General features: G+C 40.3%; 1 protein-coding gene across 2 annotated transcripts in view; it reads right to left on the bottom strand.

Moving 5' to 3' along the window:
* Positions 1 to 7,230: 7,230 nt before the first annotated feature.
* LOC125460762 (thioredoxin reductase 1, cytoplasmic-like) overlaps positions 7,231 to 15,937 on the bottom strand; it is a 43,152-nt gene continuing 34,445 nt past the window's right edge. For both annotated transcript variants that reach the window (XM_048548643.2, XM_048548642.2), the window contains exons 10-14: positions 15,552 to 15,708; positions 14,031 to 14,138; positions 13,856 to 13,951; positions 12,734 to 12,868; positions 7,231 to 9,125 (exon numbers count right to left, since the gene is read on the bottom strand). In XM_048548643.2, coding sequence (XP_048404600.1) covers positions 9,063 to 9,125; positions 12,734 to 12,868; positions 13,856 to 13,951; positions 14,031 to 14,138; positions 15,552 to 15,708 — 559 coding nt within the window. In that variant the 3' untranslated portion in view covers positions 7,231 to 9,062. The remainder of the gene's footprint in view (positions 9,126 to 12,733; positions 12,869 to 13,855; positions 13,952 to 14,030; positions 14,139 to 15,551; positions 15,709 to 15,937) is intronic.

Below are 15,937 nucleotides of genomic sequence, written 5' to 3'. Positions count from 1 at the left end.
ATATCTTGCAATTTTAGAATCCTTTGAAATCTTTGTGCTCCTCCAATTTTGGTTCTTAATTGCCTCAATTTTAATTGTTCCACCATGGAAGCAATGTTGATAATTGTCAAGGCTAAACTTCTGAAACTCTCCATGCAAACCTCTCCCCCTCTCTTTCTTATTTTCAAGATGCTCCATAAAACTACCGCTTTGGTAGCTTTTGGATATCTACTTAATGCTCCAGCAATAAAGAATGGAACATTTTGCTGCATTAAAGGTCATTTGGTAGCACTGAGTTTCAGTATTGCTGAAAACACACACACACATTTTGTCAAAGCTGTTTCTTTTAAACTCATATCGAATCCCCACAGTGCGGAAACAGGCCATTCAGCCCAAAGAGTCCATACTGACATAGCGAAGAGCATTCCATGCAGGCCCATCCCCTTACCCCGTCCCTATAACCCTGCATTTCCTATTGATAACGCACCTACCATGCACATTCCTGAACACTATGAGTAATTTAGCATGGCCAATCCAACTAACTTGCACATCTTTGGGCTCATCACAAGGATACCAATATAAAGGTATTTATTTTTTAATCTAGATAAGAAAGGAATGTTGATTGTGCAGAAAGGGTAGAGTGCAAAATATTACGCTGAGAATCTATTTCCAATTGTCTTTTGGGCTCAAAATGTGGCACACTTGAGCATACTGAAAGCCACTCATCCACAGGGACCTTTTCTTTGCAAGCAGAAAGATCATGTACCTACATTGCACCAATTTTGACTTAAAATAAGTGGCAACACTTCTCTGCCTATGGTTCTTCTGTCCAATATTGTGACCAATCAGAGTCAACCTGCATTGTTTTAAATATAGACAAAGTTGGGCAATTAGCTGTCAGTCATTACCTAATGGGTGCATTTTCTATGGCAATACCATTACCAATCAGTATTCACTTGCCAGCTAATCAGTGTCCAAGCTCACACAGTATAGAAGTCTTGTTGCTTTTTACATTTGTATCCTCACAATGTCCCGATGAGTGCATTAAATGCAACTTGTTACTGTGTCAGCAATCACCCTAAGCTTCTATTTTACAGTAACTTATCCAATTGCAAAAGCAGGATTCCTCTGGTCAGTTTAGTTGCAATCAGAAACAGCATGATCAATGCTTTTCTACATTTACAGAACGATTTTCCCATCAGATTTCCTGTCAACCACAGATTTTATTCATTCATTGCAAGTCTCAAAATTACTATTTGTTATTTTACATTTCAGTTGGAGAAAAAGCACATGTTTTATTATGCTTCGTACAATACAGCAATTGTGACACCTTGTCAGAGGCCTTTCTCTCACGATTAATTTATGAGCTTTACTGTGTACCTGTTCATATTTTTTTGATCAAAAAATTAAATACGCTATTCACAGTGTTGTGTAGAGACATGAAGAAACCAATCCACTTATCAACTACAGCAGTAAAATGTGACCAGACTTGATTCATTCTAAAGAGATAATAAATTAGGAACAATACAAACATTCAGCTAATTTACATATATTAAGATAAACAGTTATCAAAGTAAATATTTTCAATACTTTCCAGAATAACCTTGTACTTTGTACTCATGCTCGAAGGCACATGTGCACACACTTACAGGATAATTCGTTCTGAAGCCTTGTGAAATAGGACAGTAGTCTTTTACTTAATATTGGATTCATTTACAGAATGAAACATTACAAAATCTCACAAGCCCCCACTTTTTTACACACACACACACACACACACACACACACACACACACACACACACACACACACATACATACACACACTTCCACATTCCTCAGGTCAATTTCTCGCCCAATCAGAGTCAAAATTTAAACAAAATTTGGCAGCTAATTGTCAGTCATCATCTAACTGATGCATTCTCAATGACAACCCCCTACCAATCATTGATAAGAGATAATGGGAACTGCAGATGCTGGAGATTCCAAGATAATAAAATGTGAGGCTGGATGAACACAGCAGGCCAAGCAGCATCTCAGGAGCACAAAAGCTGACGTTTCGGGCCTAGACCCTTCATCAGCCTACCAATCATTGTCCATTTGCAGCCAAACAGCACTCTGTTCTCAGAGTTGAAAACGCATGCTCACAAGTACATTTACACATCCACATGCACAAAATGCATACACAAAGACATGTACTGAACTGCACATATTCACAAACTGGCATACTGTCCCCCCTACATTCACAGATTCTCACCCATGCACAACATAGGAAAAAGATTCCACATGTTACACCTTGCATGCAGGCCACCCCATTGTTGAACAGGTGAGCTTTCAGGCAATTTTTGTGCCTGAGACATGCTGCCAGATCATTACCAATTTCTCCACAAGGAATTTAACGTTCACATTAGAGAGAAAGGAATCTTGTTGCACACTCTAGAGAAAAGGTTTGCTTTGGTGAGTTTTTGTAGACAAATCCACTCAGGTCTAGCTGTCCTCTTGTTGTTATAAGTGTCAAAGACTAGGTTGATCTGAGAGCTGTTGTCAGTGGTATTACATGTTTTGGAGTTGCTGGAGGGGTGAAATCCAGGCTTTCAACTGTGCGTAGAATTGATACAATAGGCATTGATTTCTGTTTTGGAAAATGTGGTCCATCAGGAAAACAAATCATTTATAATGATTTCCGGGCTTCCTCCCACAGTCCAAGGATGTGCAGGCTAGGTGGATTGGCCATGCTAAATTGCCCGTAGTGTTCAGGGGTGTGTGGGTTATAGGGGGATAAGTCTGGGTGGGATGCTTCAAGGGGCGGTGTGGACTTGTTGGGCCGAAGGGCCTGTTTCCACACTGTAGGGAATCTAATCTAATCTAAATTATCCTTGGAGATCTTAAACTTTCTAAATGAGTATGGATTTCTGTACTTGTACTCAACTAACATAAATATAACAGATTATGTGAACATTGATGCTACTGCCTTGTAGGGTTGCCTAGGAACAAGTTGAACTCTGGAACAAATGCAGACTATTAGTTAATTGAGAGTAATTGGGTAAGAATTTGACTGAGAGTATGTATATCAGGGGAACAAGTCATCAATGGGCCTGGAATCTTATCTGTCCATTGTTTCATGACTAAATTGGCTATGGTGGCCCCTATAATACATACATTGTATTTATTGTTCAAAGATAGGCCATTCAGTTCACTGGCCATAATGCTTACGCTGCATATGAGCCTCCAACGATCTATCCTCATACAACTCCACCAATGTAACCATCGATTCATAAGTTCATAAGACATAGGAGCAGAATTAAGCCATTCGACTCATCGAAGTCTACTCTGCCATTCGATCATGGCTGATAGGCTCCTCACCCCAATGTTCCTGCCTTCTCTCCATAACCCTTCAATCCATTACTAATTAAAAATCTGTCTAACTCCTCCTTAAATTTACTCACTGTCCCAGCATCTGCTGCACTTTGTGGTAACACATTCCTCATGCTTTATCTACTCCTTCCTCGCTAAAATACATTTGTATGTTTTGCCTCCTTCTGACAGTGTGCTTCACATTGCCTACACACTCTGCACAAAGAAGTTTCTTCCAAATTCCCTATTGGAATTATTAGTGACCATCATACATTCGTTTCCAAGTTCTAAACAGTAACATATTAGGAATGCTCCTGGACTAATTAATCCAGCGACCCTCTGAGATGAGTGGCTGAAAACCCTTTATAGAATCACAGAAGCCTTACAGTGTGGAAAGAGGTCATTTGGCCCATTGAGCCCACATTGACCCTCTGAAGAGCATCCCACATGGACCCCGACCTGGACTTGGGTTCGATTCCAGCCTTGGGTGACTGTCTGGGAGCATCTGCACATTCTCCCCCTGTCTGCATGGGTTTCCTCCCACAGTCCAAAGATATACAGGTTAGGTGGATTGCCTATGCTAAACTGCTGATAGAATAGAGATGTACAGACTAAGTGTATCGGCCATGGGGAAATGCGGGGTTATAGGGATGGGATTGGGGAAGCTGGGTAGAATCCTGTTGTTTGGAGGGTCTGTATGTACTTGACAGGCCAAATGGCCAGCTACAACACTGTAGGGATTCTGTGATTTTACTACATTCAGGGTGTTAACCTGCAAACGTTTAGTCAGTGGTTAACCAAAATCTCCTTAATGAAAAGTACTACTGCATTTGAAGAAGGTGGCTCTTTCATTTTAAATTGCACTGTTGTTTCAGGAAAGAAAACAGCCCATTGATCATCTGAAACCAAACACAATGCGACATTTAATTTGTACTCAATGTTCCTATCTTTGGACTTGCTTTGGGATTAAGGAGTTGAATATTTCCATTTGGCAAATTATTCTAGAATAAACGAGGACATCAAAAAACATGGCTAATTTTAACATTAATTTATTAAACGGATGCATGGTGTTTTCCATTCTAACGCATTTTAATTGAAGCTAATGCTATTATGATGCAAATAAGCAAATCAAGCTTTTCATTGCTTCAGAAAACTTTTGCATAAATTTTCATGTATTAATATTCATAACTAAAGCAGGAATTCTGTTCCAAATATCAACGGATGTTTATGAAATGTCTTTTATTAATGTTTACTATTCAATATTCATGCTAGCTGGAGTGGCATATTTTAACTTTCCTCTTAAAAAGTTGACACTTCTTTGGAATTGTTACACTTTTAGTTGTAATGCTGGATGTGAAATGCATTTCACTTTCAATACATTTGAACTTAGTTATATTGAAGGATTCAAGTGTTGAAATTCTGTAATAGTTAGCCCATTATCCATTTCTCAGCATACTCTATTAATAATATCGAACTTTAACACATTCAGATGCATAAACTGACTGGTGCTAGTACTGATGATCATTGTGCACGTGAAGAAGGGCCAGTCTCAGATCTAATTGTGTGCAGTAACAGACCCCTTTTGTCCATTGTGTCCACATCAGCACTTCAAAAGGAACATCTCACTTGGTGTCCTTCTCCTACCCATCCCCATGCAACAGTGCACACCGATACATTTTTGAATGCCTCAATTAAAACCTACCTCCACTACAAATCTCAAACACCACACAAGACACAACACGATGAGTTTGCGGTGGTGCATTAACAGGAACTTAGATCATACATCTCAGCAACTGGCAGACTGTTTCAAAAGACCATCCTCTATCTGCTGCATCCCATTGCCAAAAGGACAGTTTCCTCTACTGCAACCTGTCCTGCTCCATTATCCCTGATATGTCTAGCAGCCTGACCTCCCCCACAGCACCAGATGCTTGTTTACGTCTGTAACCGCACCTTTTACCTCCTCACTGTCCATGGCCCCTATTTGCAGATGACGTATCTATTTAACTTTTACTTCTTTCAACCCAGACTTCTCACACAGCAGTCTCTTCTACAATAGGGAAGGCTGAGCAGACTGGGTGAGTACTTTGCAGAATACCTCCACCCAGTCTGTAAGCATGACCCTGACCTTCCAGTTGCTTGGCACTAAAACACACTGCCCTACTCATTTGTCTTAGGTCTGGACCAGTGATCCAGTGATAACGCAGGCTGTATGAACAGCTCATTTTGCCTTTTAGGCACTCTTATGGACTTCAGGCCCTAACATTCCAATGATCTGCAGTCAATAAACTCACCAGCCTGTTTAGAGATTACCCCACCTTTCCAATCTGATGTAGTTTTGCTTCACTAACACTTACCTGGATCTATACTTCCTGTCTACAACTGCCACCACTCACTATCTTCTGTTCAAAGGACACAGAAGATATTGAAAGATCTTCAAACTTGAAAGTTTAAAAAAAAACACTGGGAGCTACCTCATTAGGTCTGGCATCAACTATCAAAAAGTGCTGCAGAGGTCCCCTAGCCCATACATTCCTAAGCCTCTAATCTCCTAGTTTGGAAGCCACCTTGAAGTTGTACAGAACTTCAGTAAGGCCTCTTCAGGAGTACCCTATCCAGTTCTAGTCAGCCAGTTACAGGAAGGATATTAAGCCAGAACAAGTTCAGAGGAGATTCACTGGGATGTTGCTGGATATGGCAGGTTCAAGTTTATGAAGGCTGGGACTTCTCCTTTCTCCCACTACCCCAAGCATTGGAGCATAGAGGTCTATAAAATGAAGGTAATCATGAGTTGGTGGTATGTGTCACTTCCCTAGAATGCGGAAATCAATTGACACCTACTTCTAAGCCCATTCTCCCTTCTTTGTAAAAAAAGGGAGAAGGTGGTTTGTGCAGAATAAACTTTGAGGAAGTGGAGTTTATAGTTACACAGTTATAATTGAGTGTAGGAGCAGGCAGATTAGTTCAGTCTGTGATTATGGTCAATATAGACAGGTTGGACCAAAAAACCTGTGCTGTATGACTAACAAGTTCCAATTCTAGTCACAGCAATGTCCCCCACTTTGGCTCATCCCATTACTTGTAGAAATGCCTACAGCTACTTTGGAGGCCTCAAATTCTGGAATTACATCCCAATACTGCTAGTTTCAGAGGGCATGCCAAAACCAAAAAACCTTTCAAAACAGCTAGCCAATGCAAATGTCAAATGCAGTAGCTAATACGTGCACAACAAAAAAGGTTCATCCAAGTAGCAACAGAGGGGAAGATTATGAATTACAATTCTTAGTGTACAGAAAGAGAGGCCATTTGGTCCACTGAGTCTACATTGACTTTTGAGAGGATCCCACTCCGATCTGTCCCCCACCCTATCCCTGTATTTCCCCATGGCCAATCCACCTAACCTGCACAAATGGAAGGAAACCTGAGCACCTAGAGGAAGCCCACACTACTACAGGGAAAAAAAAAATCTGTGTAGTTCGCAGATTTTCTAGAGGCTGGCATTGAATGCAGCCCCCAGTGCTTAGAGGCAACATTACTTTCAAGGTTCAGTTGGCACAGTCAAAAAGAATGCTATGACATTCTTGGTGTGAGATGTGGGATGATCATTGGGAGGAACGTCCCAGCTCGGTGAAGTGCATGTCTGATGGTGACTGCTTCACTACCACAAACACCTATGAAATTCAGGAAGATTATTTCACTGATGTATACACTGAGGACAGATGACCCCAGAAGCACCTTGTTCTCCAAGAACTGTTTGCTTCTGCTAGCTTCAAAGCAATCCAGCCAGGGGAAGTTGACAGGAACTCAGTGGCATGTGATGTGATTTGGCAAAAACCAAAAAAAGAGGGAAGAGGCAGCAAAAAAAACCAAACCAAAAACAACTTTGACAGACAGACAATTTCTCATTTCAGATTTTTAATATGCAAGACAGTTTTGTAACAATGCATTAGGGACATTTTAAACTGTATACATGGCAAGTTGCAGAAGTCACTTGCTGAAGATGATGCAAAGTAATTTAAGAATGATGCAATTTTGATTAAATATTGACAAAAAGGCAGCCACAAATACTTCTGACAATAATAGTGAACAATTCACTTATTTCTAATCACATGAAGTGTAGTAGCAAATATAGTATGAATCTGACAACATTCAAAGTGTGTAAAATCCTTGTAAGCTTGCAAATACTGCAGGCAGGCACTAAGTGAGGCCAGTGCTCCTCAAGCAAAAAAAGTGCCCTCCTCATTGTCTTCATGCAGACAACATGCATTGCAGATATGCACTCTGGGACTGGGTAATGGTGCTTGAAGCTATAAAAGATGTAGAGTGCAATAATTCAAAAAAGGACTGAAAGAGACAAGGCTTGAGTGCATGATTTAGATTCAATGATTGCAATAGCAGGATGTTCGACTGAACTAACTAGAATTTGCCATAATACACCTACAAAATCACCTACAAAATCATCATCTTCAATGTTAAAACCCAGGCTGCATTTGTACACACAAAAAAAGTGTTCCAGCACAGGGGGAAGATGCCTTTTGGCTGGAATGGCATCTCCTTAATGTCTGCTCCCAGGTTCCAAGTTCAAGGTTGAGCTCCAAGCCTGAGGTTACAAGTTCAAGTTTACACACTAGCAGCAGTGGTGGAGAAAAGTGGTTTAGCTTCAAATAGTAAAAAAAAAATTGTTCAAATTCAAAACCTGACTAGATCCTGAAGCAAAGAAAAATCTCACTTCATCTTACTTTGCTCCAGATTTACACCACAAGCTTAGTGAAAAAAACTGACAAATATTCCAAAAACACTCACATTAAGTGGTAGTTTACAAGACTAATTCACTGGAAGGAAAAACAAAGTTGGCTGGGCAGAAGACAGATTGTGATGAGTGCTAAATAGAAATGACAATGGACTGGTACATTAAAGAAATCTACTGTAAACAAACAGCACGTTGGAGTCCTCATCCTAGGTGCAACAGCAAATCTGATAGGAATGAATGATATTGCTGTGAATTAATGCCCAAAGTCTAAAGATGTTGGAGATGAAGTGACTGAACAATAAGACACCCCTTCAATAAAAACTTTTCACAATTTTCCTGCAATGTCTGAATAGACAAAGTGAGCTGACTATTCACCAGTTACTCAATACAAACTTCACTCCCATTAGACCAAATGCAAGAGATTAGAATCAGAATGAATATATTCAGCTTCAGTATTTAAAAAGTGTTTAAAAACAATTTCACTTAAAAAAGGGTGAAAAGACCGTGACATCTACAGCAGTATTATATAGAAAGAGGAAACACTGGTGTCCAGATAATGGAAAATACACTAAATTTTGCCTCTGCACCCACCTTTCTAGTTTCTAATTTTGGTCTATGAGAGTTCTCCAGTGATAGTGGAAGCCCTTGATATCAGAGTTTACTGAGAATTGCTAAACTGCTTGCAGTTTTTCCATCGCAGCCTTCCATTCGAAACTGGTTCCAGGCCAGGACTTCATGAAAGCATCAGGGTTGATGCTCCTACAGAGCAGCAGCTTATTTCAAAGGATTCTTAACCCCGCCATTGTACTAGTTGCCAAATGGACGTTCACATTGCCTCACCATTGCAGAGCCCTCTGCAGCAGCTGGAAAACAAGGAATGGAGTCTTCACCACGAAGATTGATGGGCTTACATGAACTGAGTGTTGCTCATGGAGACAAAACAATCCATTATGGCAAAGTGACAACAGCAGGGTTTAACCTCAGCAGCCAGACTGTTCAATGTTACCACCAGACTCCTTTGTGACTGATAGAGTGGTGAACACCTAAAAAAAAAATTCATTTTTAAAAAAGTTGGTCATGAATACTTATCCAAAGTAGATTAAACCAAGAATGGCTTATCTTGCAAAAACAAAACAAACAGTCAGAGGGCGAGGGCGATCGCGATCAAAACTTAGAGTCTGACTTTTTTTGACCTTTAACCTGCAGGGCAGCCACAAACTGATGTGCTTTTACATAGAAAGAAACAGTACCGATGGTTTTTAATGCTCCACAAGGAGATCTTCCTATGTACCTCCAGGACAGCATTGGCTTCACCACATGTGCATTTAAATAGCTTTCCCATTCATGTATTTAACAGTTGTCACCATGGCTGACTTGCCTTTCGTTTGCTTGTTGCACTAGTACAAGCAACTTGACACTGTCCAGAACAAAGCAGCCCCTTGAGTGGGCCCACATCCACTCCCTCCAGCCATCATCTACAAAGCACAAATTCAGCAAGGTTCCTTAGACTAACTTCCAAACCCACAGCCACTTCCATGCAGGAAGAAGAGCAGCAGGTACACTAGTGCAAGTTCTCTTCATACCACTCACTATCCTGACTTGGAAGCTTTTTGTTCCTGAATCAAAACTCCACATTCTGGTTTTAAGGATGGAGTTTATGTACATCCTACAGACTGCAGACTTAAGGAGGCAGCTCACTACCACCATTTCAAGGGCAATTAGAATGAACAATGAATGCTGGCCCACCTCAGCAAGTCCAGATGTCAATGACTTAAACTATCAGGCAGAGAACACTTAAGACTATTGGAGATAAAAGTGCTTATACCCTAACAATGTTGGTGGCAATGCACTCCATTCAAGATAGGACTGAAGTCACATGTAGGGCTTAATACCACCACTTAAAAGAAAACCTGAATCACTAACACCTAGATTTCAGGCTCATTTTCCAGGGACCAACGCAAAGACCAGAATTTCTAAAATACAACTTACAAACCAACATTGGTCGGTTGGGATATGGCCACAGGACAGATCATTCACTTTCCATGAGCATGTTTACCCTCTAAATGATCAAGGGCAGACCAAGCCTCTCCACTGCTAAATGCACATTGAAGACCAGGGTATACTGGCCTTTACACAGGCCAGTGGAGGCAGAATCACTGAACATGAAGAGATGGAGTCAGACTGACTAGGGTTAGGAAGCAAGGCAGGAAAAAGGGAAGTTAAAGCCACAATTGAAGCAGACTAGAGGGATCACATTCCCATCCGAGATGGAGGATCTCTGAAGGAGGAGGCTGTGATGATTTATTGTTGTCTCATGTACAGAAGTACAGTGAACAGTTGTTTTGTTAGCAGTATCATAGCAAACAAGGTCATACAGATCATATGAAAAAAAGGTGCTCAGGTGAGGCATGCAAGATGACTGCACAAAAGCAAGGTCAACATTAGATAGACCACTGAATGGACCTATCAGCAGGGAAACCTGTTGGGGCCTGTGTTCAAGCTTCTGTACCTTCTGCCTGACAGAAGGGGTCTTGGTTGGCCACCTTTCCATTCTGGACTGGTATGACCACTGCAATGCAAGAGGATAGCATGTTTTCAATGGTGCATCTGTAAACGTTGGTGAGGCTCCTTATGGTCACACTGAATTTCCTAAGCCTTGAGGAAAGAGGCATTGATGTGCCTTCTTGACAACTGCACCTATATGACCAATCTGTTGGCCTCCCATCAATCCTAGAAACTTGACCATCTCTACCTGAACTGGAGACATGGACAGGGGCATGTCCTCCTCCTTTCTTCCTGGAGGAAATGATCAGCTCTTTTGTTTTGCTGACAAAGGAGCTGGTATCATTGTACCATGACACTAAACACTACCTCTGGTTTTCTGAAGCACTGTTGGATATCTGACCTGTTTCCACTCAGCATGTCAGGCCAAGGATTGCTACAAGTGTTTCAGCTTCACCTTCTACACAGATGCACTAGGCTTAATTATGGAGGCTGGAGATATTTTGGAGCTGCCACCCCTTTCATCAGCCACCATTTGTGAAGGGACAGATCTGTAGAGCTGCATTCTGATTTGTTGGTTGATCAATAGTTTTTTTTTAAAAAAACACCCATCACTTCCGGCTTACATTTTTATAGCTTCATCAGTTTGACATTTCATTTTTAAATCATGTCTGGTGTTGCTCCTAACACATCCTCTGCGCTCTCCATAGAGCCAGATTGATTCTTTGGCTTGATGGTAATTATATCCTAAGCTCTAGTGTATAATCCTAATTTACTTAAAGTTTAATGATTAAACCATACCCTCAAGATTTATAGCATCTGTGAAACCAAAACAAAATGTCATTTTAAAAAGCAAGGCATACAGAAGTATATTTGTTTTGAGAACCAGATGAAATGAGCTTTTGAAGTTGCAGACTGAAAAAGAAAAACACTCAAAATGGATTCTTCAAAAGAAACTCCTTATAAAAGAAAAAATCCAAGAATTGATTTGATCCAAAGCAAAAAAACAAACAGAATTAAACATCAAAATGGATAATTAACCAGTACTTTAAGTTGTAGCAAGAGAAAAAGTTTAACACCTCAGCATTAAATCTGAATTTCAGGTCTTTGAGGCAAATTGTTAGTTGAATATTTATACTTTTCAAAACAGCATATGCAAATGTTGAAGCATTCATTTGTAATTCTCAAGTCAGTTCATCATGTCACAGCAGAAAGCTGCTGAACACTTACACATGTCATTATAATTCAGTTTTATTTGGTATGTGCACCTGACAAACAAGCAGTGCACCAAAAGCTTGAGATTTCAAATAAACCTGCTGGACTGTGACTTTGTCCACTCCAGTGGAACACAAGCAGCACCCTCGATAACAAGTGTATTACAGACAGAGCCACACTTAGTATTCAGGTTTTTCTTATCAATTTAAGCATTGCTGTTATTGACTGCTGTTTTTTCCACAAGTATGTTGTGGAACAAAAATGAAAAAAGTTTGTCAGAATATAAAATGTTATTGTTTACCAAAGTAGGTAGTAATACTAGAAGATCATTAGACATTTTACTTGTGAACTGCCTTCGCAGATTTACAGAATTAAAAAGTTTCAGAACAACAGCTGTTCAGCTCCTCCAGCTGACCCAGTTGTTTCGGTAGTCTAACTCACCCATCTCACCATCTGAACTGTACATCTCTCAATCTTATTATCAATCTCAGTCTTGAAAGCCCAAGTGTCATCCAGCTTTCAACACCTTCAAGTGTTATGGTTTAAGATTTCCATTCCCAAGCTTACTCCAAACAGCTATTAACTGATTTCTTGGTTCTCAAATCCTCCACCAGGAGGGATAGCAGTCCCACAGATCTACCCTGTTGAGTTCCTTTAGGATTCAAAGTCTACAGTAGGTGGCCACTAAACTGCCATTAATTCTCTTCTCAAAAGGCTTTGGCTCAACTATCTCCCCCTTTGGGCCAAAGTCAAATTATTTGATAGTTACTCCCATGAGGTATGGGATATTTGACTACATTCAGGGATACCCTGGAGAGCAAGTCATGGCTGTACCTCATTAGAAGGGAGCCAATATAAAAAAGTACACTAAAATATCCATTGAACAAGCAGCTCAAAAAACAAACAGCATTAGAGTTTATACTGTTGTGAATACCTCTGCACAGACTGGGTGAATTCCTATTGTACTGTCCAACTGTTCTTTGGTTATTCCACATTTTATTGCAGCTCCAAATCCCTGAGTGACTTCTCCAGCATTCGGACCCAATACATGGAAACCTATTACCCGATTCTGAAAAAAAAAAGCAACAGAGACTTAACATTTACTTACAGCCAGAGAAAATAGGTACCTTTCAAACCTGAACACTATTGTCCCAATATGATGGAAGAACAGTGAAAAACAGGCTATGAAAAAGGGATTAATAGGATAAGCAAGTGAACTAATTCAATGCATCTTTCAGAGGGTTAGAAAACAGGGTAAAGGGTCGATTTTGGCAGGAGGAATACAATAGCAAGATGTCATCTCAAAACAGGGAGGGAATGCAAAGCGTCAATTTGAGTGAAAATGAATTACGTTTATTGGGAGAGAAACAAAACAGGAAAAGTCAGTGTTACTGTGTCAGTTATACAGATACAAGCAAGAACACATACGCAGTACTGGTCTCCCTCTAAAAAGGGAAGACAAATGCTTTGGAAGCAGTTAAGCCAAAAAAAGTCAGCTAGACAAGTACTCAGAACGTAGAGTTAGCACTGAGGAAATATTGGACTGGTTAGGACTGTGCAAATTAATTGAGAAGAAAAACAGGAAAGTCCTCATGATCAGGACAACAGGAGATTCTGTGTGGTAGGACAGTCCACAACCAGGAGATACTCACTTAAGGCCAGATAAATGGTGCAGAGTGGCTGTTTGGAACACTTGCTCAAAAAGACACTGGATGCAGAATCTTTGCATTTCAAAAAAGGTACAGCAAGATCAATTCTTTGTCAGGAGTGTATAGTGGAGGTTTCAACCATGAGGCAAGTTTGAAGGGCTGACTTGGCCCAGTTCTAATTTGCTCCTTCTGCCCCCTTTAATAGGCAAGACAGGCAACATGTCTACTTTGTGCTTCTCACTAGCAAAGACAAACTTGAGGCCAGACTATAGGTGTCACAGGCCACTGTAGAAACTGGAGCACACAAACCTAGGCTGGTGCTCAGTACAGCTTCTTTACAAAAAAAGGTTAAGCCGCTAAAATAGCTTTCAGCCAAAAACATCCAGTTTAGCAATGGAGGTACATACATTGTCTTGTTTGTTGCAGATAATCTTGGCATAACATTTGTTGTTATCCCTGCTTGGGACAGTCCACTCTAGAGGCCAAAAATAACTGTGATAGACCTGTAAGTAGAAATAAGGTTGGGCTGTCAGTTTCTGGGAGCAACAACAGGCAGCATTTTCCACTGAATTAGTGACTTACATCCAAATTCTCTCTCCCATGTATTTCTATAGCTTTCTCCTCTGCAAGGCCACAGGCTCCATATTCCAAGGGAGTGAAGACAGTGGTGGGTACATTCACATAGTCACACTATTGATTTGAGAAAAAAACCACACAACTAAGTCAACACAATTGAAACAGTTTGACTCAAAGCAAAGCATTCTTGTTTGGGATCATTCTCATTGCATTTTTATGGGGATCTCAAAAGAGATTCTTGGCAGAATGAACTTGTTCTTTTGTGGAGTTTGTGCCCAAGATGTTAAATTAAACAAAAACATACCAAACCATGTAATTGAAAACAAAACAGCATCTTACAAGTTGGAGAAGTTTAGGTACAGACTCAACCTTGCCCTAGATGGTTAACACTTCAGTTATAATGAAGTGAACTATCCAGGCAGATTTACACTGCCTTGTTTGGGATTCAGTCCCTTTCAGAGCCAACAATGGAGTTGATTCAGTGTGGAACTGTTTTACTAATACTGGGAGACCATACACTGCAATTCTCTAGTCTTCTGTTAATACATTTGGTGATTTAAAATACGCTAAAATTGAAGTGCAAGATTCACTTGAGATCATGGAATTGAATTAAACTGAGGTCAACAGCTTTTAAAAAAAATTTAAGAAGTTCTTCACATTCATCTGTAAACTCCAGTATGTTGGCTAGAAACTTTTGTCAAGCACTTAGGAATTCTTAGATGAAAAACTTATTTTAATTCTTGGATGTAGCAGTTGTTGGCATGAATAGTTATTCCTGATCCCCAATCTCCTGCAACATAAAAGGGTTGAGAGAGGAATGGTCTATGGTGCAGGTACAGAAAAATGCAACTACAAGAGTCATGCTTTGATCCAACTCAAGCAAGTTGCTGGGGCATTTCAGAGCCCTAAAATCTTGACTCATGCTGGACACAGTTGCAGATTTCTTCTTCCCAAATAGCTTTTAAACACATGCAGTTTACTAGTGGTCATAAAACCATGCCAGGTTCATGAACCTGGCTTAAAGTGATTACAGATTTTGGGCCCATTTCTGAAGGTTTCCAGGCCCTTAGTTTACTGAACTTATAACAAACTAATGTCACTAATCCTTTAAGTACCCCTAAACAAGTGCTCTGAAATAAAAGAAAATTAGCTTTTTCATGAACCTCGAGAAATAGTTTAAGAGCATATGAGAAGTCAGCCATTCACTCCATTGAGTCTGCTGTGCCATTCAATGTGATCTTGGCTGATTGGAAATTCTAGATCTTAATTTAGAAACCTGTATTTAACTGTAAAAATAAGTACAGTCAGCAACCCAGCCCTGACAGCCCACTGCATGGACAAATTCTGCTATTCAGCCATGGAATGGGCATCAGACAGAATAAAATTAGCATTCACCTAATTGCTGGGCAATTAAACAGAAAGTTGATTGGGAAGTCTACAGTTTGGTGATGGGCACATTGACGTCACTACACTCAAAAACATTAAGCAACTTTCACAAAAGCAGGCAATTAGAGCCTTAGTCAGTACCTTGACAGTGGACCCTCCGTACAGCCTGTTGGCCAGTAAGCGGCCAGCCTGAATAGCCACTGGTGTGAGCTGCAACTTCCCTTCCAGAAGGTCACCAATGGCATAAACATGGGGCACATTTGTTTGTTCATATTCATCAACAGGAATCTTACCAGTCCTAAAAGAAAGACAAGAAGTTCAGTTCTGATGTTATAGTGAAACAAAAAACACTCCCTCACTGACCTGAGCAAATTCCAGTATTGAAGTTTTAGCGTTGCTTTAGCAATCAAAGTCTCATGTTATCAGCACTGCCTTAGCCAGTACGAGATGTTGGAGGGATAGTTTACAGATGGCTACGTGACCACGCTTACTGCATTAGTATTTGCTGAATAGCAGTTACTGTGTCA

The sequence above is a fragment of the Stegostoma tigrinum genome, chromosome 18, assembly GCF_030684315.1.
Source record: "Stegostoma tigrinum isolate sSteTig4 chromosome 18, sSteTig4.hap1, whole genome shotgun sequence".
NCBI classification, from domain to species: domain Eukaryota; kingdom Metazoa; phylum Chordata; class Chondrichthyes; order Orectolobiformes; family Stegostomatidae; genus Stegostoma; species Stegostoma tigrinum.
This window is presented reverse-complemented; position numbering and strand designations above follow the sequence as displayed.